Consider the following 24342-nt stretch of genomic DNA (forward strand, 5'->3'; position numbering starts at 1 on the left):
TTTAAAACTGTGTCCTCTTGTGGTAGTTTTTCTTCTTTTAAATATGCTCTCCTCCTTTACCGAGTTGATTCCCTTTATGTATTTAAAAGTTTCTATCATATCCCCTCGGTCTCTTCTTTCTTCCAAGCTATACATATTAAGGTCTTTTAACCTTTCCTGGTAAGTTTTATCCTGCAATCCATGTACTAGTTTAGTAGCTCTTCTCTGAACTCTCTCTAGAGTATCTATATCCTTCTGGAGATATGGCCTCCAGTACTGAGCACAATACTCCAAGTGAGGTCTCACCAGTGATCTGTACAGCGGCATAAGCACTTCACTCTTTCTACTGCTTATACCTCTCCCTATACATCCAAGCATTCTGCTGGCATTTCGTGCTGCTTTATTACATTGTCTTCCCACCTTTAAGTCTTCTGAAATAATTACTCCTAAATCCCTTTCCTCAGATACTGAGGTCAGGACTGTGTCAAATATTCTATATTCTGCCCTTGACAGAATATAGTCAGGACTGTGTCAAATATTCTATATTCTGCCCTCTCCTGGCCGCATTGGACATAGCGGATGATCTGGCGGAAAACCTAACTATATCCGTGGAGGCATCGGCTAAAAAATCTACGGCCTTAAAAAAGGTGGGAAGGGAGGCCAACACCTCTTCTCTTGGCTTCTTCTCACTGAGATGCTGTTCTAACTGTTCCAGCCAGATATGCAGCGACCTAGAGACCCATGACGCTGCAACCGCTGGTCTCAGGCAGGTAGAGGATGATTCCCAGGCCTTTTTTAAGTAAAAGTCCGCTTTCTTATCCAGAGGGTCAGACAGGCTACCTAAATCATCAAACGGCAGTGCAGACTTCTTAGCAATCTTCGCTACCGGAGCGTCAACCGTGGGGGCCTTGTCCCAACAGGCTGCTACCTTCTCATCAAAAGGATATTTCCTTTTAACGGAGCTTGGGATAAAAAACCTTCTATCGGGATTTTTCCATTCCTTTTTAATCAATGCCTGAACGTTCTCATGAATGGTGAAAACCCTCTGTTTTCTGGGACCTAACCCCTGAAAGGCAATATCTGCTGTCGACTTAGCCTGTTTTTCCTCTTCTAACTGCATAGTTGCTCTGACTGCTTTAAAGGGCTTCTGTTACCCCATTAAACCGTTTTTTTTTTCTTTCTTTACTAATAATCCCTACACTGCGATCTCATCATACATAAGCTAATTAATGATTTTCGTTCAGTAGAATTTGTTAAAAATCGATTTTTGAAATATGTAAATTACCTTGCTACCAGCAAGTAGGGCGGCTACTTGCTGGTAGCAGCAGCATCCTCCGATGGTAATGACGCCCCCTCTGCTTGTTGATTGACAGATCCTGTCCGCTGGCCCTTTCTCTGCTGGCCCTGCCTGTTTTGATTCAATATCTGGCGCCTGCGCCGCGGCCGTACCTCTCTTCAATCTGCGCAGGCGCACTGAGAGGCGGCCACCTGCTCGGCCGCTCCATCCTCAATGCGCCTGCGCCGATGACGTCACATCTACACCCGGCGCAGGCGCATTGAGGATGGAGCGGCCGAGCGAGTTGCCGCCTCTCTGCGCCTGCGCAGATTGAAGAGAGGTGCAGGCGCCAGATATTGAATCAAAACAGGCAGGGCCAGCAGAGAAAGGGCCAGCGGACGGGATCTGTCAATCAACAAGCAGAGGGGGCGTCATTACCATCGGAGGACGCGGCTGCTACCAGCAAGTAGCCGCCCTACTTGCTGGTAGCAAGGTAATTTACATATTTCAAAAATCGATTTTTAACAAATTCTACTGAACGAAAATCATTAATTAGCTTATGTATGATGAGATCGCAGTGTAGGGATTATTAGTAAAGGAAAAAAAAAATCCTGCACACTCCTTATGCTTCGTCTTAGAGGCCGCTTTTTTGGGGGGCTTTACCACCTACACAAATCAAGCAGATAACACCCCATTAGTAAGAAAAAGGTACGTCTCACCAAAGGTCCTTTTCTTTCAGCCCCCACTCCTCAGGACTAGTACCGGACTCGCAGGCCTTGAGGGTTCCAGGGGTTCGGCGCGTCCGTCTGCAGGCTCTGACATTCTTTCAGGAATCAAGAGCTTCTTCAGCACCACACTGTGTGCCACATCAGCCGGCTGGGTTCCCCCCCTCTGCCCCATTTATATTTTAAGGACGCGCCGGGGCACACATCAGCGCTGAACCCGACTTCCGGGTTAAGCCCCGCCCCCCCCGCGTCGGGGCGCGCGCATGCGCAGACGCCCCCTTCCGACGCCGCAGGAAGACTGGCAACCCCGGAAGTAAGGAGGGACGCCGCCTGAACACGGCCATAGCGGCTCCCTCAGGCCAGCGCCGGGATGTGGGGGAAGAAGGAGCCCAGACTTGCAGGCAGCAGCCCCGGAGAGCATAACGCCACCTGGGGGAGGCCACTCACCGGATAAGAACCTGGGCCTCCCCCCAGCTGCAGGTGAGAACCGACGAGAAGTCTTCCCAGGGACTTCCTATCCGAAGGACAGGAAACCTGAACTGGTGCATGGTGGGGGTGTGAACCTTTTATCTTCTCAGGTTTCCTGTCCCGGATGGGAGGTCCCTGGTCGCATGGGGTGCCGTCATGGGTGAGGGGAAAATGGCTGATCTCAAGGGATTTCTTGATATATTTTCTCTGTTTTTATTTAATAGTGACATGTATATGGTTAATAGGATACAACGTTTTCTACTATGGTCATGGTTATCACTGTAAACCCAGGATGAAAACATATCAGGATAGACTATAAATATAGAAATCTGCCATATGGTGTTTTGTTTGCTCATTATGCAAAAAAGGTTCCAAATATTACGAAACACTCGCTTTGGCAGAAAAATTTACTATGGAGTCGCATGTACTAAATAAACAGAAGGCGACGGTGGGGGAGAATTGACAAGGCATCCGGAATATATACACAATCATGTTAACATATGGAAGTAATACTACTTGTAAAACAAAAATAAATTAAATCTAAGATAGGACCACATTCAAAAATGTTAACCACATCGCATTCAGCTTCTGGTAAAACTCTGATTAGCTCCTTTGACTACAGGGGGGGAATGTGTTTTTCGGCTAAAAATGGCGTCATCTTCCACTGCATGTATTTGAAATTTTTCTGTTGACAGTTTTTTTGCACTATGAGGCGGTAGAAACAGCAAGCTTTTTCAAATGATCCATAAAAACTTGTAGACTGACATCATCTGTCAGAATTGGGGATCCACCGTCCTGTGGGAGGGAGGAAATAAAAAAAGTTATTTATTGCACACGGATCAGGTGACAGCAGAATATTACATTCACTAAGGCTACAGGTACTTAGGCTATGTCCACGCTGGACGGAAACGCTGCAAATTTGCCATCGTGGATATGTGCGTGGCAGTCCACTGCATTGTGCGATGCCAAGAAAGTGTACAAGAGTGCAAGATAAATTTGCAACCTAAATTGCTGTGCAATGTGGATTTTATTTCAGCAGCATGTCGATTTATGCTGTGGATTTCACACTTTGCAATACACAGGGTCAAATCCGCAGAAACTTCTGCTTTGGAATCGCACGGCAGAAAATCTGTCCCAAGTGACCATACCTTTAAGGCTACATGCACACAACTGTGTGCGTTTTGCGGTCCGCAAAAAACAGATGACATCCGTATGCCATTGGTTTTTTTTGCAGATCCATTGTAACAATGCCTAAAACAGACAAGAATAGGACATGTTCTATTTTTGGGCGGGGCTACGGAATGGACCTACGGATGCAGACAGCACACGGTGTGCTGTCCGCGTTTTTTGCGAACCATTGAAATGAATGGGTCCGCATCCTATCCGCAAAAAAAAAAAAAAAAACACTGAACGGACACAAACAAAATACGTTTGTGTGCATGAGGCCTTAAAGGGACACTGACAGGCCTAATAAGCATACTTAGAGAAATATATATATATATATATATACACATATATATATATATATATATATATATATATATACACACACACACACACACACACACACACACACATATATATACACAGGTCTTCTATTGTGTATTAAAAACATAGAAGTCTAACTCCTGTCCACCTTATGAACACTGCAAACTGATGTTTTATAACCTGATGTAATCAGTCTTCTTTCTGCCCAAGATCCTATTGATGGCCTATTTTCAGGTTGGGCCATGAATACCTGAACAAATGGGTACCGACAGCCCGCACCCCCACCTATCAGCTGTGTTGGGTCGGCCCCAGCACCGAAACTACACTTCTCCATCCACTGTGTAGAGGTCAGAGCTGGAAGTAAATGGGACCAGCGCTGCAGTAACTACACAGTGGACTAACGCTGGGTTCACACCTGAGCGTTCGCGATGGAGTGCTCTGTATGCGCGATTGTACGGGCGTTTGCAAATTGCGCATACAGAGACAAGCGAACACCTATTGTCACGCGTTCTCGCTGAAATCTATGTACGGGAACACGCGACAAGACGCCCCAAAGAAGCTCATGTACTTCTTGGGGCGTCGGGCATTTTACAGCGCGATCGTACGCGCTGTAAAACGCTCAGGTGAGAACCATTCCCATAGGGAATCATTGGTTCTTGCCTGTTGAGCGTTTTACAGCGCGTAGGAACGCGCTGTAAAACGCTCAGGTGTGAACCCAGCCTGACACTGGCGCTACCCTGAAACAACCGATCATCAGGGTGTTGGACCCCACAGATCAGGCACTGAAGCCTTGAAGCATAAGCAGCAGGCCGCACTAGGCTCCTGAGCAAAATCTCGTGTAACAAAATTAACAGCTCTTACACCATGGCGGCAATGCAAACTTGTCCTCACCAACAAAAGTGCAGCACTAGCATCCAAAATTCTTCTTAACCAAAATCTGTATACAGTAACATGCTGAGGATAGGCCATCATTCACTTTTAGGCTGAGTGGCACCCCGCTACCACATCAGGTGCTTGGTAAACCTTTTCAGAGTCTGCTCTAGTGCTTACCTGTCCAAAGCTGTAGATATTGTTGTGCGTCTGTGAGGGATTGACTTTGGAGAGCAGGAATCTAGCCTAAAAATGAAGAGGAGGAATATTAGCAGATAGCCATACTTGTATGTTCTTCCTGGATCTACAGGATAAATGAAATATGACAAACCCCAATCTGCTCCCCCAGTCATGATTTGTCTCAACAATAAAAAGTACCGGCACTTACTTGGCTGCCTCCATGTTCTGTATTGATGTAGCGTGGCATTGGAAATCTGCTTTGTAAGATTTCCTGAGCGTCATCTAGTGGTGCCTGAAGTAGATGCTTGAAGTTCTCATATTCTGGCATCTCCTGGTAACCAGCTTTTCTCCACTGAGCAATAGTCTGCATAAAAAATAATAATAATAATATTTAAAATGTATTCCATGTTTTTACTAAAAGCAAAAATGGAAACAAATACTGTCCTAAATTATAGTACTTTGTGGCCATATTTTAAAATAATATATTCCTACCATCACCATGGTCACCTGTAGTATTTAGGTGGAACTGCAATTATTGGTTAAATGGGTTGTACAATACAATATGCCTACTTTCTTCCAAGAACAGCGCCCCATCTGTCCACAGGTAGTGTGCAGTATTGCAGCTCAACTCTATTGATGTGCAAAGGGTTGAGTTGAAATGCCTGATTCCACCAGGCACAGGTGTGGCGCTGTTTTTGGAAAAAAGCTGACATATTTTTGCGCTACTACCTACTTACAATGTGTGGGTCTCCTAAGGTCAGTTCCACAGAGCGTACTAAAAAGGTATAGAATTTTGCCCGTATAACTGCGGCTTTTTACAGGTAATATCTGAAGCCGATTACAGTCCTAGACAAGTGGATTTGATTTACAAGTCTCATCCGCAGGTTTAGGAGCTTTTCTGCTCGAAAACGGACCTTGATCTTCAGATCTGTAGCGAGTCAATTCTGTTGCGGATTGAGCATGGATTTGTTGCATATTTTAACCCATTGGGGGAGTTATTTATCAAAACTGGTGCAAAGGAAAAAGGTTTAGTGGCCCATGGAGTGTGGCAGATTTTGCTGTAATTACCAGCAGATCTGAAGCAAAATCTGTGTGGATTTTAACCAAATTATTAATATTTTATGCTTCTTAGGAAATCCCCACAGGCAAATCCAAAATAATTTAACGTTATGCCTGTGTGAAATAGGGCCAACACTGCCCAGAGCAAGCAGCCTAGTTGTTGTCCAGGATAAACTTACCTCTCCAAGGTAGATGACAATTTGGAAGAAGGTGTCCATAAGCAGAATTCTGTCCGCTAAAATGCTACTGCTGTCCAATAAGACAGGCTGTTACAAAGAGGGGGAAAAAGGCAAGTTGAGTGAACATAGCGCATGATTTCTGGCGATATAAATCCATTTATACCAATTACATTCTTTTACCTCTGGAGGACCATAGAAAGAGTAAGAGTAGAGGATGGGCTGGATCATGATCAGAGACTGGGTCAGGTCTTGTCTGGCGAAGTGATGCCGATAGTACGACGACTCATCTGGACTGTTATTGAACACTTGCAGGAAAGGAGATCTTCTCAAGTGGAACATGAACTGTGGTAAAATATTGCAAGACTTACTACAGCTACATGCAAAAGCTCAGAGAACAGAACATGTTAACATACAGACCTAGATTTACAAAGATGCGCCTTAAAAAGTTTCAAATTGCTGCAATCAAATTGCTACACTTCTCCGACTTGCTCAAACAGTGGGTAGAGCTTCGTAGAACTGTAGGCGTGGCCTAATATGCCCCATTTTGCATAAAAATTGTGTCAATTCTGGCGTAAAATTCTGTCTCAAACTAAGCCGACCAATCGCTGGTACAGAGTGAGAGAAGAGTGTCCGTCTCTACACCACATTCATCATTCAGCCTAAGCCACTGGGACAAATCTGGTGCAGGTCTAGACAGTCTGTCTAAATTCATACAGTTTATAGAATAAGTAAGGCTAAGTTTCACACTAGCAGTAACATTTTTCCAACAGAGGCATAGCCGAATAGTACCTGATGCTGCCAGAGACCATAGACTATAAGGGGCTCGACGGGGATCTACTCTGGTTTTGGCTTTAGTGCCGGGATTCAGCCAAAATACAGCTTCAAGCCACTGTTACTGTCTGGCCAAATCCCAGCACTAACGCTGGAAACAGGGAGGATCCCTGCGGATTCCCATTATAGTCAATTGGCTCTGGCAGGGTCAGGTACTATCCGGCTATGCAGGATACAATGTCTTGCAGCAGGATGTTCCTCTGCTGAAACAGCCTGCTGGAAGAATTTACCTCTAGTGTGAAACTAGCCTAAGGCTACTTTCACACTAGCGGCAGGGACCTCCGCTAGGCTGTTCCGTCGGGTGAACAGCCTGTCAGATCTGTCCTGCCGCTAGCGAACGTGTGCCCCCGGACTGCCACTCCGTCACCATTGACTATAATCAAGGTGGGGTGGAGGCACGGCGAGAGGCTGCAGGAATAAATGTCGGACATGTCGCCGTGCGCTGCCGTGCTTCCGCCGGAACTCAGTCCCCATTGACTATAATGAGGACGGAGCGGCAGTCCGGGGCACACGTTCACTGGCGGCAGGACGGATCAGACAGGCTGTTCACCCGACGGAACAACCTGCTGGAGGTCTGTGCCGCTAGTGTGAAAGTAGCCTAAGTCTTTTAAATTCCTAAAATACACACCAGGTCTAGAGGCAAGGAAACTTCAGACTTCAATTGACATTTCTTAAAATGACGCAGGTCAACAAAACTTACCTGAGGGTAAAGAGAAAAGGCGTCTGAAAGTCTGAAGGAGGTGGGGTCATCCTTGTTGTACTGCCCAAACTTCTGGCACTGTAATAAAGGATTCATTTTTGAGAAAACAGACAGTGGAATCATTGCAGCCAATCATTGCAAACCCGAGTGTAAATTATGATGATCTAAATTTTCTTTGCTTGTGGCAAAGGCTTGGGGTACGGCCACACAGTTTTTTTGGATGAGGTTTTAAAGCAGATCTGCCTGCAGGATTTTCAGTCAAAGCGACAAAAACGGAGCCCCCAGAAATGAGAAATATAAATCCTTCCTTTATATTTTCGATTCCTTTCAAATCCACTTCTGCAGGCAGATCTGCCTCAATACATCGGCCCAAAAAATGTAAATGTGAGAGAGATTGGTGCATTATTCCAAGGTTTTGTAATTAGATTTATTTGTTTTCTGGTTATAAAACATTAAAAATAAAAAGAGGAGCAATATGAGGATTCAGTTGTCTTGGGTGCAGACCAGATTACTCTCTGATCTACACCACAAGTGGCTCTCGTATTGTGGGACTTACAAGCCTGATGAGCTGTCTGTCTAACCAACGCAGAACATCTGGTCCCTCTTCTGTCTCGGCCCTGTAGACCCCAAGACGCGCCATCAGCACCGCTGCTGCTTCCTGATCGAAGGCTGCCTCAATGTGCTGCAGCTGTGTCTGAGCATCTGCCCAGCTGGAGGGGAAAAGGGCAGATAGCGTTAGTCAGGTTTCACAGCAGGTGGCATTGTGTGCGCTAAAAATGCTTGAAAGCGGACACTTACTTCCTGGCGATTGTGGTGACTCGGATACGTTTCTGTGTGCTGGAATGCTGGTATTGAGTGACAAACTGAATAGCCCCACGGCCTCCCTGGGGAATGGGCGCATTGTGCTGAAAACAAAGAAATATTCATTCACAGAGAGAAAATGATAAAAAGAACTTTTCATGAAGGTTTACGGTGTCAGACAGATTTGCCTCTGAACATTTTCTATACCGATTTCAATCTGATTTTTACAATTGTGGCATACACATAAGGCTAGTTTCACACTAGGCTGTTCAGCAGCAGTTTTCTTTGGCCGATTCTCAGCATATTTGCCGGACTGAAGCCAGATCTCCACCGGTCCCCATTATAGTTAAGCTTCCAGTAATGCAAGAGATCAGTCAGGCTGCTCCCTGCCGGAACGCCCTTCTGGATCCTAGGTAAGATAACGGTCAGCTGAGCAGTCGTTCAACAGCCATCTTTCCCTTTCCCAATCCGCTCATACATATGCATGCTCGACTCGGCAGAGTATGCATGTGTAGTGAATGATGAAGGGGGGGGACACAGGTAAAATCCAACTTGCCCGATCGCTATTCTCCCCGATGTCAGTCACAGGGAAAGAGCGAGGAGGCCCTGTGCACATTAGATGTTTCTCATAACTGGACAGACAACCTTTCATTAGAATGCTCGTTCCTGATCATTGGCCTGTATGAATATGGCAGGTAACAGCCGGCAAACGAGCAAATCTTTTGTGGTGCAGACCAAATCATCGTTGTCGGCAGCACCTCTCCCCATCTAAACAGGTAATGTCCATCTTGTTCGTTCCCATACAGTTTGCAAGGGACATTATAAAAAGTTTTTTTGATAAGTGCTAAACAACCATGTAATTGGAAATGCACCTTCATTATAGTCTATTGCTCCCCAACCCAAGAAGATTGTTAATTAGGCAAAATTGTTAATTGAGCCAAAAAATAAATAAATAAAATAAAAAAAAAGAACTGTGGTGCTCAAATAAAGAAGCAACCATACCTGGTTCACCACTTCAAAGTAAAAGGATAGAGTTGTAGATGGATCCAGCCCGCATATTTTCCACTGACACGTCCCACCGACTCCAAGTTCCTAAAACAGACAAGAAAATGCCGTTATTCTGTAATAATCTATGATGTTAAACAGTAGATAATGATGGTTTCCATTTTGCAGAAAAAGCAGTAAAGCAAATAGGAATAAAGTAAGGTAATGTTTTAAAAGAAATCCAGGATAGGAAATTTTATTTTAGAGCATATTTGGGGAGGGGCAGCATTCAGCGGGGGTTGAAGCTGGCTCCTTTTTCTTAGGGCAGCTAACAAATGTACTGAGGGTTCTCCCTCTTAAACAGGCAGATTTCTGCCCATATCCAGCACCGATCAACATACATTGTAGGACCTTTAGACTGCCCATACACAATGTGGCCCCAGCATTGGGGATGCGACCTGTACATACTATTAGTTTTAAATGGCATGTAAAAGCGTGGCCCAGCAATAAGCGGTGAGCTGCATACGGATCCCACAGCCAGAGCCGCATCGTGTATGGGCAGCTTTAAGGCCCCTTGCAGACGAGCGTTCCTCCCGCAGAGGGTCCGCAACGCAGCACCCGGCCTAACCTCCCAGCACTGATGGGATTGCATAGCATTATAATGATTTATGATGCTATGTAACCCTTACAGTTCTGGAAAGTATTGGATAACACTGGCAGCATTATGCCAGTGTTATCCAAAACATTCCAGAACTGTAAGGGTTACATAGCATCATAAATCAATATAATGCTACGTGACCCCCGGCAGCGTCGGGAGGTGAGGCCGGGTGCTGCGTTGCGGACTCGCTGCGGGAGGAACGCTCGTCTGCAAGGGGCCTAAGTCTGCTTGTATACGGTCAGTTTTTTTAAAATGTGATTCTAAAGTTAAAACCAGGTGTAAATCATAAAAGGAGAGAAAGCAAGAAGGGCACACTCTACTTCTCTCTTTTTTATAATCCACACCATGTCTTATCATCAAAACGACACCAGAAAACTGGAACATGTACCGGCACCCATAGCGCCTCTTCACATAGTAAAAATTGCTGTAAAAATTTTGGAACTGGCATCATTTGGGGACTGCATCCCATTGTTTTCAATGAGAGGCAGCACTGCAGTTTGTGGGCTGGTGGTGTAAAGCAGCGAGCAGCCAAGAAGGGACATGTCCTTTCTCAGTGTGTTGTCTGCTCATGGTTTAGCTATATTCAGTGGAGCGAAGCCACGGGCAGGTCCACGGCACTTAAAGTGAACAACTGCTGCAGAATCCGCATGAACGCACCCTAAGGCTGATTATACTCTGGTTTTGATCAGGATTTTAGATGCAGTTTTGAAGCTAAAACCAAGTAAGGATTGTAAAAGGGAGTATAAGGGGAAAGTATATAGGAAAGATTCTACTTCTCCTCTTGGTTAAAACCATTCCTGGTTTTGGCTTCATAACTGCATCCGAAAGCCTAATCCAAACCTGAATGTGGACTGGCAACCTCACATGGGCAGATAATTGCCCGCTGTATACTACTTACAATTGCTTGTGCAACTGTTTGGTTACATTCTTGTCAGCAGCACATGTCCTGTTTACCTGGTGCAACGTACTGCTGAATAAAGTTCATTTTCATGTGCACACAAAACATCTGATCAGCTGACAAAGGACTGTTTCCCAGTCCGGACGCTGATCCTTGTGCACCTTTACATGGGGCAATCATCGGGAACAAGCATAAGCAATTGCCATAGGTCACCCGATCATCTACCCATGTAAAAGTCACTTACGTTAAAGGAGTCAGAAGTCAGTCTGTCGGCTTAATGAAGTGAGAGCATGTTTTATAGCCACTTACATTTTCTGAAATGCATGGACTTTTCACATTCAAGGAAACGCAGGGTCCAATCGCACCTGAAATTTTCAGCTCTCTGGAAGTCTGTTGGAGACACATAAGTTTTACTAAAAACCTGAACCACACGTTAGGTTATCAAAAGTTGAGTCGTGGACAATAAGTAAGTACACTGCAAATTCTTATATTTGGGATGAACAGTGTCCCTTCGAATACCAGTCGATCTGTGTGTATATCACATTACAGTGCACATACTTACCTTAACTTCGAGGTTCGCACCGAAGGCCATTTTGAAGGCTCCATTTGCATCTTTACTGAACACTCGCTGAAATGTCTGCTTAAACAGAGAAGTATTGAAAGAATCTCCAATGACAATCTGACCCCTGGAAAAAAAAAGAAACCGGTTACTATTGTGAACCACACACAGCACAGCCACATTATTGTAATCTCTGGAACGTACCCGGTGAGGTTGGAGCAGCACTTCATCTCCAGGAGGCCTGTCTGGTCCAGGGCACAAGCATAAATGTCAATGCAGTGACCGTTGGCTGCGGAGCGGTTAGCCAGTCCTTCATAGTGCTGTGTCCAGAGAACACAAAGTTGTGATTACACATTTACACCATTTCACACAGGTTATTCATACATATACTGGAGCACAATATCTGTGGTTACAGATCACCCCATATATCTCAGCTGCCCTTTCCGAACAAGTAAGAGATTCACAATTTACACAAATGTGTAGGAGTTCCTTAGAATACAATGACCCACTTTGTACATTCCTTAGAGAACGAAATAAAACACTATTGTCCGACACAATGAAGAGAAATCCAACACCCAGAAAATAAAACTGCTCATGCCTTAGTAGCCTTCTTCATAAAACGTGCATTATCTTTATCAATGTCGTGCCAGGAACGAATTGGTGTTTTCAGTTCATCTCCGACAACCATCCCTGGTCCTTGTGATGGTGGCCCTCCAGTAAACAGCATGATTCTGGCACCAGTGTTTGGAAGTGTTCCCTACAGAGGTAGAAAAAAAAAACATATACTGTATATCAAACCAGAATGGTGAATAATAAACCCAACTGAAGTCTTTAACACTGATGTCTTTGGTTACACATCCAGGTCAGAAATGTATATATACAGAGAAGTCGATAATTAGCATTGGGTATTATCCTCCATCTTCCTCTCTGCCAGCCAGAACTACAAGTGCTTAAAAGGGGTTGTCCAGACTTTTGGACTTTAACCACCTCCAGCACTGTGTGGTATCTACCGAAAAATAAAAATCATACTTCTCTGCTGCCCGGCGCTCCGATCCAGCTCCCTTGCTCTGTTCAACGATCTTCCAATCGCCAGCCTGTACACATTCAGATGGGTCACATGTGGCCTCATCGGTGACATGACCCTCAAGCGGCACACAACTCAGTTCTTCCAATCAGGGTCATGTGTTTACAGGCCGGGGAGCAGAAGATTGCTGAACAGAGGGGCAGGAGAGCATGATTTTTTTTCCACTAGGTACAACACGCTGCTGACGACAGTTAAAGTCCAAAGGTCTGGACAACACCTTTACGTGCAGCCCTTCTACAAAAGAAGGGTCCATTCACATGTCCACAAGTGTTTTGCGGTCTGTAAATTGTGGATCCGCAAAACACAGACACTGGCCATGTGCATTCAGCATTTAGCCGGCCTATTCTTGTCCGTGGCTGCGGACAAGAATAAGACATGCTCTATTTTTTTGCGGGGCCATGGAACGGAAGTGCGGATGCGGACAAGCACACGGTGGTGCTGCCCGCATCTTTTGCGGCCCCAATGAAAAATGAATAGGTCCGCAAACGTTCTGCAAAACTGCATAATGGATGCGGACGCATGAATGATCCCTAAGGCCCTGATCACGTCACACTTTGAGCCTCTATTTGCTGTATACCATTGATGGAAGACTGCAATGTATCTCACTGTATAGACATAGAGCAGGATACGGCACCCATAACTTTCACAGTTTAATAATTACAATGAGATGTGTTGTAGGGCTTTACTTTATATAGAACATAACCTTTAGTTCTCATCTCTTTATTTAGCTGCTTTTATCAGATCAGTGAGCCCAGATAAAGTAGGGTTCATAGTAATGACTGGTCCATTCAAAAGGCTTTTGTATCCTGGTGATTTAAGTGCAAAATAAAGCCTCGCTGACGGGTTAATGCGCATCTTTTAGCACGTGCCATGGCATCTAATTTTACTTGTTAATGTAACGACATCTAGTTAACATTCACTTCAATATTAAAAGTTCTGATCCATTTCCACATGAGCTCATTTATCTAGTGAGCGGTGAAGTCCCCATTACTGTAGGAAACAATTACCTCTAACAAACCAACAGCAATGGACAGAGCCACCCCGGTGGATCTCAGTGGTCTTTTCCCCTGGGTTACAGGCCATGGGTCACGTTGTAATTCCCCAAGTAGATCTGTTAAATTCATGTCGATCTTGTGAACTGGCTGCAAAAACCTACAGCAAGGATGAAAATGTCATTATTGGAAGAAAATAAATAAAATATAGTAGCTGGAAAGGTAAAAAAAACAAAAACATGCAAAACACTACTGTATATTATCCAAAAATGTTACCTGCTTGACAAGAAAGGCTGCTCATGGGGCTGTTGTGGTCTCCCCTGTTGTGCTGCAGCGGAAGGTTTTACAAGACCCAACATATCCTGAATTACCAAAAATAAATAAATAAATCATAAATACTGATGATTATTATTATTAAAAAGCAAATCATCTTGAAATATTGCTAAGGCTTGTTTCACATTTCACATTAGGCCGTTTCATCTAAGTCAGCCATAACAAGAGCCACTATTAGTAGCATGTGTGTATTCCAAGTGGGGGACCCCCTCCCCCAAAACATCCATAAGCCTTAATAGAAATCTCAAATCACCTGAAACGTGGCATAATGATTCAGTCTGGTAGAATTCTTGCAGAAGTAAAGATTGTGCAAGAATCAGGAGGCCATACTGAGCGATTCCAAAGGCTGGAAATGCCAAATTTTCTGATTTTCAGAAATAAAAATATTTCTGCAATGCAAGTCGCTCCCTCCTGCTCAGGCAGCAGCCATTTTTTAGGCTTCGTCCGTGTGCATTCCGTATTTTGCTGAACGGAACAGCTGGCCCCTAATAGAACAGTACTATCCTTGTCCGTGATGCAGACAATAATAGAACATGTTCTATTTTTTTGCGGAACGGAAATACAGACATATGGAAACGCAATGCACACTCCCCCAGCGTTTGTAGGACATTTTATCGTTTCCAGTAGGCCAGGGATCAGCAACCTCCTGCACTCCACTGTTCTGATGCCTGGCCCTGAAATCCTGCGCTTGTGCTGTTGAGACTTCATCGGCACATGTGCAATTGATCTCAGGAGGCTTTTCTTGCTGAGATTCTGCACTGCTCAACCATCAATGATGTCGCTCTCCTCTTGGCAGAGAAGATTCTCGACTTTACTTCTAGATCAGCAAAGTCAGCAACTCTTCTGGGAGGAAACTGATATCACTGGCGGTACAGCAGTGCAGACCTCAGCGGGAAGAGATCAACTCTGCATGTGCTGATTAAGTCACACTGGCACCAAGAGCAAGATTTCGGCGGCAGGCATCAGCGAGGATGCCTGGTCCTGTCAATCGGGCCATGTGGGGGGGGGGGGGGGGGGACGGTGAAGTGGTGCTCCAAGGGGCTAGGCCCCCTACTCACTTGAATAAGCATAAATATAAACATTTTGTACCAATAGTACATCAAATGGCAGCAACACAGGGATCAATGAATTGAATTCACCATGATCAACCCTTCCAGGCAGTACGCCAGACATAGGGTCCTCAGATGTGAGGGCTGCAAAACTGCCACGTCACACAGAACAACATAGCTCCCTGCAACACTAAGAAGTCAAAAGACCCAAGGGAGAACGGATTTCACCGCAATCCCCTTAGGAGTATGTCGTTGCTTGAAATGTAGAAGCTTCACAACACACACAGCAGCTCCTACCTGTATTTGCTTAGCTGTAAGATCTTTGGTTCCTCGGAAGACATAGCTTTTTGAGATCCCATCACAGTTGAGTTCATGCACTTGAACCATTCTCCCAAAAGTAATTAATCCCACCAAGGCATCTGGAGGCAAAAGACTAAGTGACATCTGCAGCGATTCCTTGAGAGCTTGCAAGTCTTCTTCCTCCAGGCAGGTATCGACCACATACAGGAATATCAGAGGAGTTGGTGGACCTCGCTGGAACGATAAAACATACAGCAGTCTTTATATATGCTGTACTATACCGCAGAGTGAAAAAGACCATCATGAACTATGACTATATTCAGACATTATCCATTCTCAAATGAATATTACCTAGAAGAATAAAATAAAATGTTGCATGCAGTTCTGTACTCCACTCACATCCAAAGCTTCATTCAGGAGTGTAGTCACAATGTGTACAGGTTATCTGCACTGTATAGACAGTTTTGTATCTAAGAGCGTAGCCAGACATTAAAGCTGGCCATATACATGACCAAACCTAGATCGGCTGAACATATCAAGTATGCAACGCTTTGTTGGGGGGAGAAATGTGGAGTCAGTGGCCAGGTAGTTTGAGGGTCTCCAGACAGTCACCAACATATTCCAGGTGGATTTTATAAGTTATATTGTTTGTTTCCCTGAAGATTAGCAGTGCCACACATACATATTAATCAGTATAATGCTGTGCGCTCCTGCGAAAAGAGCAGTGTTCATAATGGGAAATCACACTAAGACACGGAGCACAATTTCCACACTTTACACGCTCGTCTGAAGAAGGCCTAAAGAAGATGTCTGGTGGAAACCAGACAACACAGCGAATCGGCCCACAATAAAGAATTAACCTGTCAGATCCTGCGCCGCAGCTCTGGTTCTCACTGGCGGGATCTGTTTACCCGGCTACAGTGGTGATGTCACATCAACTGCAGCCAATTGCTGGCCTCATCGGTGCGCCAAAGAGGCCTGTGACTGGCTGAAGCAGTCAATTGTCGTCAACATGACATCCATGCTACAGACAGGTAAACAGATCTCAGCTGTAAGAACTGAAGCCGCTAGACGGGATCTGCCAGACAGCCCCTTTAAATGTAATAGATAATACAATGAAAGTGGGCATAATAGGCAATTCAGTTGTGACCAGAATAAACGCGACAGGAATTTATTTGCATTTCTCAAAAAAAAAAAAAAAAGACATGAAAACTGTCTATAAAGACAGGATTACGTTAGCATAAAACCCAATCACTGGTGATCAAAGACCATGGTGTTGTTATACTGGTCTGTGCATACAATGCTTACTAGGGAAATCCTCTAGGAGGGGTCTATCAAGAGTGTAAGTTCATGGAAATATTCTTAGACCTGCCGTAGTCTACACTATTCTGCTGGTTCTCTTTGTAAGCTCAGCGCACAGTACCTTACCTGGACAATATATTCGATGGTAGAGAACTGTGGCATCAGCTCCGCAGGCTGATTCACTTCGGATATTCCAGCATACGTAGGAGGGAACTGAAAAATAAATAAAAATGCAATAAAAGGTAAAACAAATTATAAGTCACATACAAAGGGCACATAGCCTAAAAAAACAGGCAACACATGGAAAACACTTGCACTCACCTGGTTACGTTGGAAACAAAAGTTACAAGCCCAAAGCTTAGCTCTGTAGTCAACTTGGCTAAGGAGAGAGAGAGAAAAAAATGAGATGCAAGAAGAAAGAAAAATCGAATTCTGATCCATTTACTGCAGAGGAAGTCTAGTAATGAAGCACGATGCACAGTCTTAGTAAATAAGCCCAGAACAGGAATGTCACATCCCACAGCCCCATTTATCCGGACTCTGCAGGTATAATTATCAGTCATTCCTCACCACAGTGGATTAAGGACCGCTTTGCAGGTTGGCCTTGTGCAGAGGACCGGCTCATACTGCACGGGTGGCAAGTCCGACCGTTCTTTAAGTGGGGTGAAAAGGCATCCTAGGGGAACAACCATCCGCGTAGCTTCCAGCCGGCTCGATGGCCAAACGTTCCAGCTGAAACGCACCCCATCTCGCTCTTCGTTCTGCTGAATAAATTCCAAGTAGGTTGCCATAGAAACGGTAATGCTACAAAAAAAATTAAGAAAAGAAAGGAACAAATCAGTATATATGGCATAAACAGGAGCGATGCGATCTGCAATAACCTAATGCCAGCTGTAACCGCGTCCCCTGGCTCCATCATAAATGTCTACTTTGGTCAACCCCGGGATACGTGGCTATCAGACATCTTAGGATCAGACTGGTTGCACTCCAACCCTATCAAGCCACATTTTGCCAGATATCAGACAGTCTGCCTGTCAGCTATATTGACATGTCTATGGTCAGTGTCTATGACAAGCGGTACTGAAGGTGTGACCACATCTACCCCCCCCACCATCATCATGGACACTACTAGACTAGATCTAGCTAGACACCTTAGATAGATGTTGGTGGAGTGGGCGATTGGCCGACAGCTATTCCTACCCTCCCATACACACTCATTTTGGCTGAGCGCGACACTTTTAGAAACCTCTGGTGGCAGCATATCTCCTGTGAAATCCAACATGCCCAAATCTTCTTTCCTCTCAGACATCTGCTGTCAGGGAAATAGTGGGAACAATACACATAAGATGGTCGGATGCTCCTGCTGATATTGGCGGCGTCACCTGATATTCATCAACGTATAGTATGGGCACCTTAACAAATGATCACCTGATCACCACCACAGAAATGTAATCTACTCTGAAGCATATATTTAATGCAATAAATAAAAAATTTCACTTCTTTTACAACCTTTGACTCTGGTAACCAAAAGAATAACAACAGAGCGACCTCATCACTGAAGAATGCCGCAGGCAATGACTGGGTATATGCTCCCATAACTGCAGGAGCAGCGCCAGGGACCTGCTGGACTTTGTAACATTACAACTTCACAACTCGAGCAAGACACGGCGAACCGACGATAACATCTCTGAATGTCAGCAGTCCAACGCAACGTGTAGAAGCATGTACCAAAGGCCACACAAGCATTCCAAAGGGAGACACGTCGGGCATTAGGCTAGGCTATCCAGCTATATTGCACATGCAACCTAAAGAGATATGAACACAGTGCATATTACACAAAGATTTTCATGCAGAAGAGCCGCAGCCGAAGGCTACTTTCACACTAGCATTTTTTGCGGATCCGTCATGGATCTGCAAAAACACTTCTGTTACATGAACGGATCCAGTAGCATTATGTCTTCTATAGCCATGACGGATTCGTCTTGAACATCACTGAAAGTCAATGGGGGGTCAGATCCGTTTTCTATTGTGTCAGAGAAAACGGATCCGTCCCCATTGACTTACATTGTGTGCCAGGATGGATCCGTTTGGCTTCGCTTCGTCAGGCGGACAGCAAAACACAGAGCGGAATGGAGACGGAACGGTGGTAAACTGATGCATTCTGAGCGGATCCTTTTCCATTCAGAAAGCATTAGGGCAAAACTGATCCGTTTTGGACCGCTTGTGAGAGCCCATGACGGATCTCACAAACAGAAAGCCAAAACGCCGGTGTGAAAGTAGCCTAATACAGTACCCGCTGAGTAGATGAGATTTTCAAAATTAGCTAATCTAAGTGAGGAAATTTTGCAGCTGGGAAATTGACCAGTGGTGCAGATTTCACCCGTTGGGACAGCAAGTAACATAAGCAGATTTTTGTGCAGAAATGCGCATGTACCCTAGGGGTATCTTGAGATGGACAATTTTGTCCTCTAAAAAAAAAAAAAATCCAACGCATATCCCATGGCAGAAATCGCTACGCTGCGGTTTTTGTTGTGGGTTTTCATGCTGACTTGCTTTAGGCTTAAGCTGTATTGAATGGAGCTAAACTGTGAGCGGGCTCCGTCTGCAGCTTGTCAGGAATCCGTACAGTAACCGCGCCAGGAAGGAACCTGTATGGCAAAAATCCTCAGCCGAATGAAATGCAGCATGGTCATTAAAAACACTGTATCCGCGCGCTGACACCGGCACGCAAAACCTTTTGTCTGAACATACACTGAGGAAGCCGTTGATGGTCAGATTCAGCAATGTGAACAATAACGAGATATGGGTATCAAATTGTACCGTTTAGGATCGAAGCAAATCCATTGCATGGGAATTCTCATCCAAACTATATTTTATACATGTTACTGGGCTCAACACTTTCTCCTGGTAATAGACAAGAATGCCCCCATATACAACTGCTGCCTTGTCTGTACACGGCGCTTGTATTCTGCGGCTGACAACTACAGACAGTACCTGATGATGTTTATACAGGGATATGTCCATCTTGTAAAGTGATTGCCGATCGCTAACAATGGCAGCACTGCATGGTTGGCAGGGGTCTGACTTCTGAGCCCCGACCTATCCTGACACCGAAGGGGCTCAGGAGAAAAAATAACAAGCATCATATGTCATTGGCGACAGTGTTGGGAGGTATTCTCCAATTCAAGCATTGCTTACAGGGGACTATACAGAATCACCACAGTACGGGACTACCGATCCTGAGAAGGAAGGGGCTGCAGCACTGATTCTGATCGACGGTACATATTGCTGCTGGTCGGGTCATTTCTAGTACCACGGACACAACCAAGACCGTTGAAGCTTATAAAATGGGTCAGATCGTTACTAATAATTTACACGGATGTCTGTGAAGGTTCTCATTTATTCTTTACACACGGATGGTGAAATTTCGGAGGCGCCTGTAACCTGCTTCATGCAAATCATGTCCATTACATCAACTAGGAAGACGACATCATCAGATGCAACCCCATCACCGGCAGAAGCGGTACAGAAACTGGATGACAGGTCCATAACAACCCCGCTCCCATAGGGTTAAATAACAGGTCTGCTCTATACATCTGATGGCGGGTCACCACTTTATTGCTTTTAGGGTACATTCACACTAGCGGTTTTCTTTTCCGGCATTGAGTTCCATCCTAGGGGCTCAATAGCCCCAGTTTTATCCTAATGCATTCTGAATGTAGAGCAATCCGTTCAGGGTGCATCAGGATGTCTTAAGTTCAATCATTTTGCCTTTTCAGGACAGAGAGAATACCGCAGCATGCTACGGTTATATCTCTGTCCAAAATTCCGGAACACTTGCCGGATCTGGCATTTTTCTCCATCGAAATGCATCAATGCCGGATCCGTCTTTCTGGTCTGCGCATACCGAAAAAAAGTTTGAATTTTTTTTTTTAAATGCCCGGATCCGTTTTTCCGGATGACACCGGAGAGACGCATCCGGCATTTCAATGCATTTGTAAGACGGACCAGGATCCTGATCTGTCTGACAAATGCCATCAGTTGGCATATGTTTTGACGGATCCGACAGGCAGTTCCGGCGACAGAATCCTCTGCCGCAAGTGTGAAAGTAGCCTTACACAGACAGCAAGTGAAATACTGGATCCCTGAGAACCTGTACATGTAACGCTCCTTACTAGATCCACTGGATCACATATTGCAATGATTTATACTGGGTCCAGCAGATTACTGGACAGAATAATGATGGCAGTGTGATCAGAACCGGATCTATATAATATATACAGAAATCATGGACTGCACATCCTACTTATCAATTATCCAATCAAATCATTGCTCCTGATTTTAATAATTTTACACACACAGTTATATATATATATATCTGATAGATAGATAGATAGATAGATAGATAGAGAGAGATACAGACAGACACAGATAGCAATAAGTAACAACCGTCTACACGGTAAGCAGCAGGGCTCCCACGTACCTGCACAGCACCGTACAGTGCGGTATAAAGCCGCAGTATAAACGCAGTGTGCTCTCCTTACCTCCTCTATCTCATTCACTCCGGTGTCGGCACGGTTTCGGAATCCGGGTGTAGGTTCCGGCCAGAAGTACAGCTCAGCAATAGGCCTGTTAGACCAAGACCAAGAAGTGACGTCGGTCGAAAGGGACGTTCTGAGCTACCAGCCACGTAGGTGAGTTTCAGCCAATCAGCGAGAGGATCCTCCCCGCCCTCGACGTACGTCATCAGCTCGGGTCGCGCACGTCTGAAGAAACAGGTTTTGCCAGTTCTCTGACGTCATCACGCTGGGCATTCCTTCCTGACTAGAGGCTATGCCTTCTGTGGTGTATTTAGTTACTCAGTGTGTTACTATAGAAATCATGTCCCTGATCGATCTGTGTGAGATTGTAGGTGAAATAAACGTATCTGCAACATGTCTGTATTGTACATTACATACAGCCATGATATCACTGGAGCACAGCACCAGCCTGGGAATGTCACTTCCCTTTTATCATTTGAGGATGGAAGCTGGCCCAGTTAGGCCTCCTTGGCGCCAGTAAATCTCAGGGTCCATTTCTCTACAGATTGCACACTACCGCAGCTTTCACACAGTGGGACACATTTACTAAGACGTCCGGGTGCATCTGTGGCAGTCCTTGCGCGTGGCATAAAAACTATCCTGGCGTGTGTTTTTTTTTTTTTTGTGCTAACATTTGCACCTGTTTCCAGGCGTAAATGTTAATAGATTTGCCGGGGCTGTAGTCCTGGCATGGCCCCACTCAACGTATTGTCGCACAGCCGGTTAAAAACGGGGAATTATAAAAAAAAAAATTAAAAATAGTTGAAAATCCCTTAGTAAATGTGCCCCAGTGTTTAGTCAGTGACTGAGGCAAATCCAGATACAGGTCAAAAAGACAGAAGAGGTGAAGATCTCCCCATGATACCTCATCCCTGTGTAGCCTCCACTCCTGGTTTTGGCTCCTAATCACTGATTTAGGGCTCATTTATCTGCTTGCTCTACTATTTCCGTCGGGCCCAGAGAAGTGAATGGGAGCAGTGGGCGGTCATGCATGGTGCGCTCCCATTCACTTCTATGGGGAGAGCGCTTGGTGGTGGCCGGACTGGAGTCTTCCAGCCACCACTTTGCCCGCTCCATTCTCGAAATAGGTGCGGGTCCCACCGCTATCAGACAATGGGGCAAAAGTGGCAGAAAGTTTTTTTTATGGGAATACAATGTTAATGGCCTATGCTCAGGATAGGTAATCAGTATCCAATTGTTGGAGGACGACTCCAGGCACCCCCGCTGACCAGCTGTTTGATAGGGCTCTGGTGAGCGACACTCCTCACAGCTCACCAAGCACAGCGCCGTACATTGTATAGTGGCTGCTCTTTGTATTGCAGCCAGGCCCATTCACTTTAATGGGACTGAGCTGCTCCTAGGCCACGTAACCGATGAATGCGACGTCTCCGGCCTAGGAAGGGGTCGCATTGCGTCGTCAAACTGCTGGTCACTGGCGTTGCTGGTGGATGGACCCCCACAATCAGATATTGATGACCTATCCTGAGGACAGGTCATCAGCAGGGGCGTAACTACCATAGCGGCAGACCATGTGACCACTATGGGGCCCAGGGCAAGAGGGGGCCCAGTTTTAGTTGGGATTATCCCCTCTTCTACTGGGGGTGAAAACTTAATCAGGACTCTACCCTCTAAAGGAACAACTTTTAGCAAATGAAGCAGTGAACAAATGGCCCAAGGGTCATTGAAAGGGGTTTAGGCAGAAATCCTTCTGTCCTGTGTGGGGGTCTGGTTTGATCCTTGCTATGGGGCCCTTACTTCTCTATGTACGCCACTGGTCATCAGTGTTGTATTCCCCAAAAATCCCCTGTAATGTCTTTATTCACACATCAGTGGTTTTCTACTGACTGTGAAGCTTGCACTACTTTGGCCTGTGATGCTAACCACCGCGGATGTAATCTTTTGCAAAGGAGTGGGTGAATTCCACAGCTATTTTAGATTTTTGTGGTGAAAAAGCAAAAGAAGAACAGAAAAAAAAAGAAAAATTCTGTAAAAAAAAAAAGAAATCCCTGATCCTAGTTTCACACTAGCGCTAACGATCAGGCAGGCTGGTCCGTCTGTGTGCAGCGGTTTTCTTCCAGCCAATTCTCATCCTATTTGCCGGAATGCGGCCAGATCTCCTCTGGTCCCCATTATAGGGCTAGACAGAGACTTACAAGCTTCTAGCAATGCCAGAATGCAAAGAAATCTCTAACGCTAGCCTTTTGCACTTCTTTCCATCTAAAAAAACAGATCTCAGGCAGAAATTGATGCGCAGGATCTTTTTTTTCTTTCTATTTCTGTTCTTCTGCAGGAAAAATAACGGTGATGTGAACTCGCCCCTACCAACATTTTAATAAATTTGGGGCATGTAAGCCTTTCCCTCGGGAACACCCAAGATTCTAGCTGATATGCCCACAACAACAATTTTTGGCTCGGGAATCACCAAATTTGCCAGGACTGTCTCTGAAAATTTGGGACAGTTGGTAACTATGTAATACAACGTTTTTGCCGGAGAATGGTGGCAAAAACCACGGCGGCCGTCTAAGGCTACTTTCACACCTGCGTTAGGTGCAGATCCGTCTGGTATCTGCACAGACGGATCTGCACCTATAATGCAAACAATTGTATCCGTTCAGAACGGATCCGTTTGCATTATGAAGAACAAAGTCCAAAGTCCATTTTCACTGACACAATATTGTGCAATTGAAAACGGATCCGTCCCCATTGACTTTTAATGTAAGTCAGAACGGATCCGTTTTCAATTGCACAATACTGTGTCAGTGAAAATGGATCCGCCCCTATTGACTTACATTGTAAGTCAGGACGGATCCGTTTGGCTCCGCATCGCCAGGCGGACACCAAAACACTGCAAGCTGCGTTTTGGTGTCCGCATCAAGAGCGGAATGGAGATGGAACGGAGCCAAACTGATGCATTCTGAACGGATCCTTATCCATTCAGAATGCATTGGGGCTGAACTGATCCGCTTTGGACCACTTGTAAGATCCCTGAAACGGATCTCACAAACGGAATTCAAAACGGCAGTGTGAAAGTAGTCTAAGCTGTATTT

The 24342-nt window shown here is 45.1% G+C and overlaps 1 protein-coding gene across 1 annotated transcript; it reads right to left on the reverse strand.

Annotated features, from left to right (window-relative positions):
* Nucleotides 1-2637: 2637 nt before the first annotated feature.
* On the reverse strand, nt 2638-21393 carry SEC23B (SEC23 homolog B, COPII coat complex component). Its single transcript, XM_044289008.1, has 20 exons — nt 21260-21393; nt 17286-17519; nt 17037-17094; nt 16842-16928; nt 15411-15647; nt 14008-14093; nt 13747-13891; nt 12254-12412; nt 11860-11975; nt 11659-11782; nt 11406-11486; nt 9559-9648; nt 8554-8660; nt 8312-8465; nt 7756-7833; nt 6405-6566; nt 6225-6311; nt 5195-5350; nt 4987-5052; nt 2638-3243 (listed from the first exon to the last, which is right to left on the reverse strand). The coding sequence occupies exons 2-20, from the start codon at nt 17504-17506 to the stop codon at nt 3154-3156; spliced, it is 2304 nt and encodes a 767-aa protein (XP_044144943.1). The 5' UTR covers nt 17507-17519; nt 21260-21393; the 3' UTR covers nt 2638-3153.
* Between the last annotated feature and the right edge of the window lie 2949 nt (nt 21394-24342).

Source organism: Bufo gargarizans, chromosome 4, assembly GCF_014858855.1.
Source record: "Bufo gargarizans isolate SCDJY-AF-19 chromosome 4, ASM1485885v1, whole genome shotgun sequence".
Classification (NCBI taxonomy): Eukaryota; Metazoa; Chordata; class Amphibia; order Anura; family Bufonidae; genus Bufo; species Bufo gargarizans.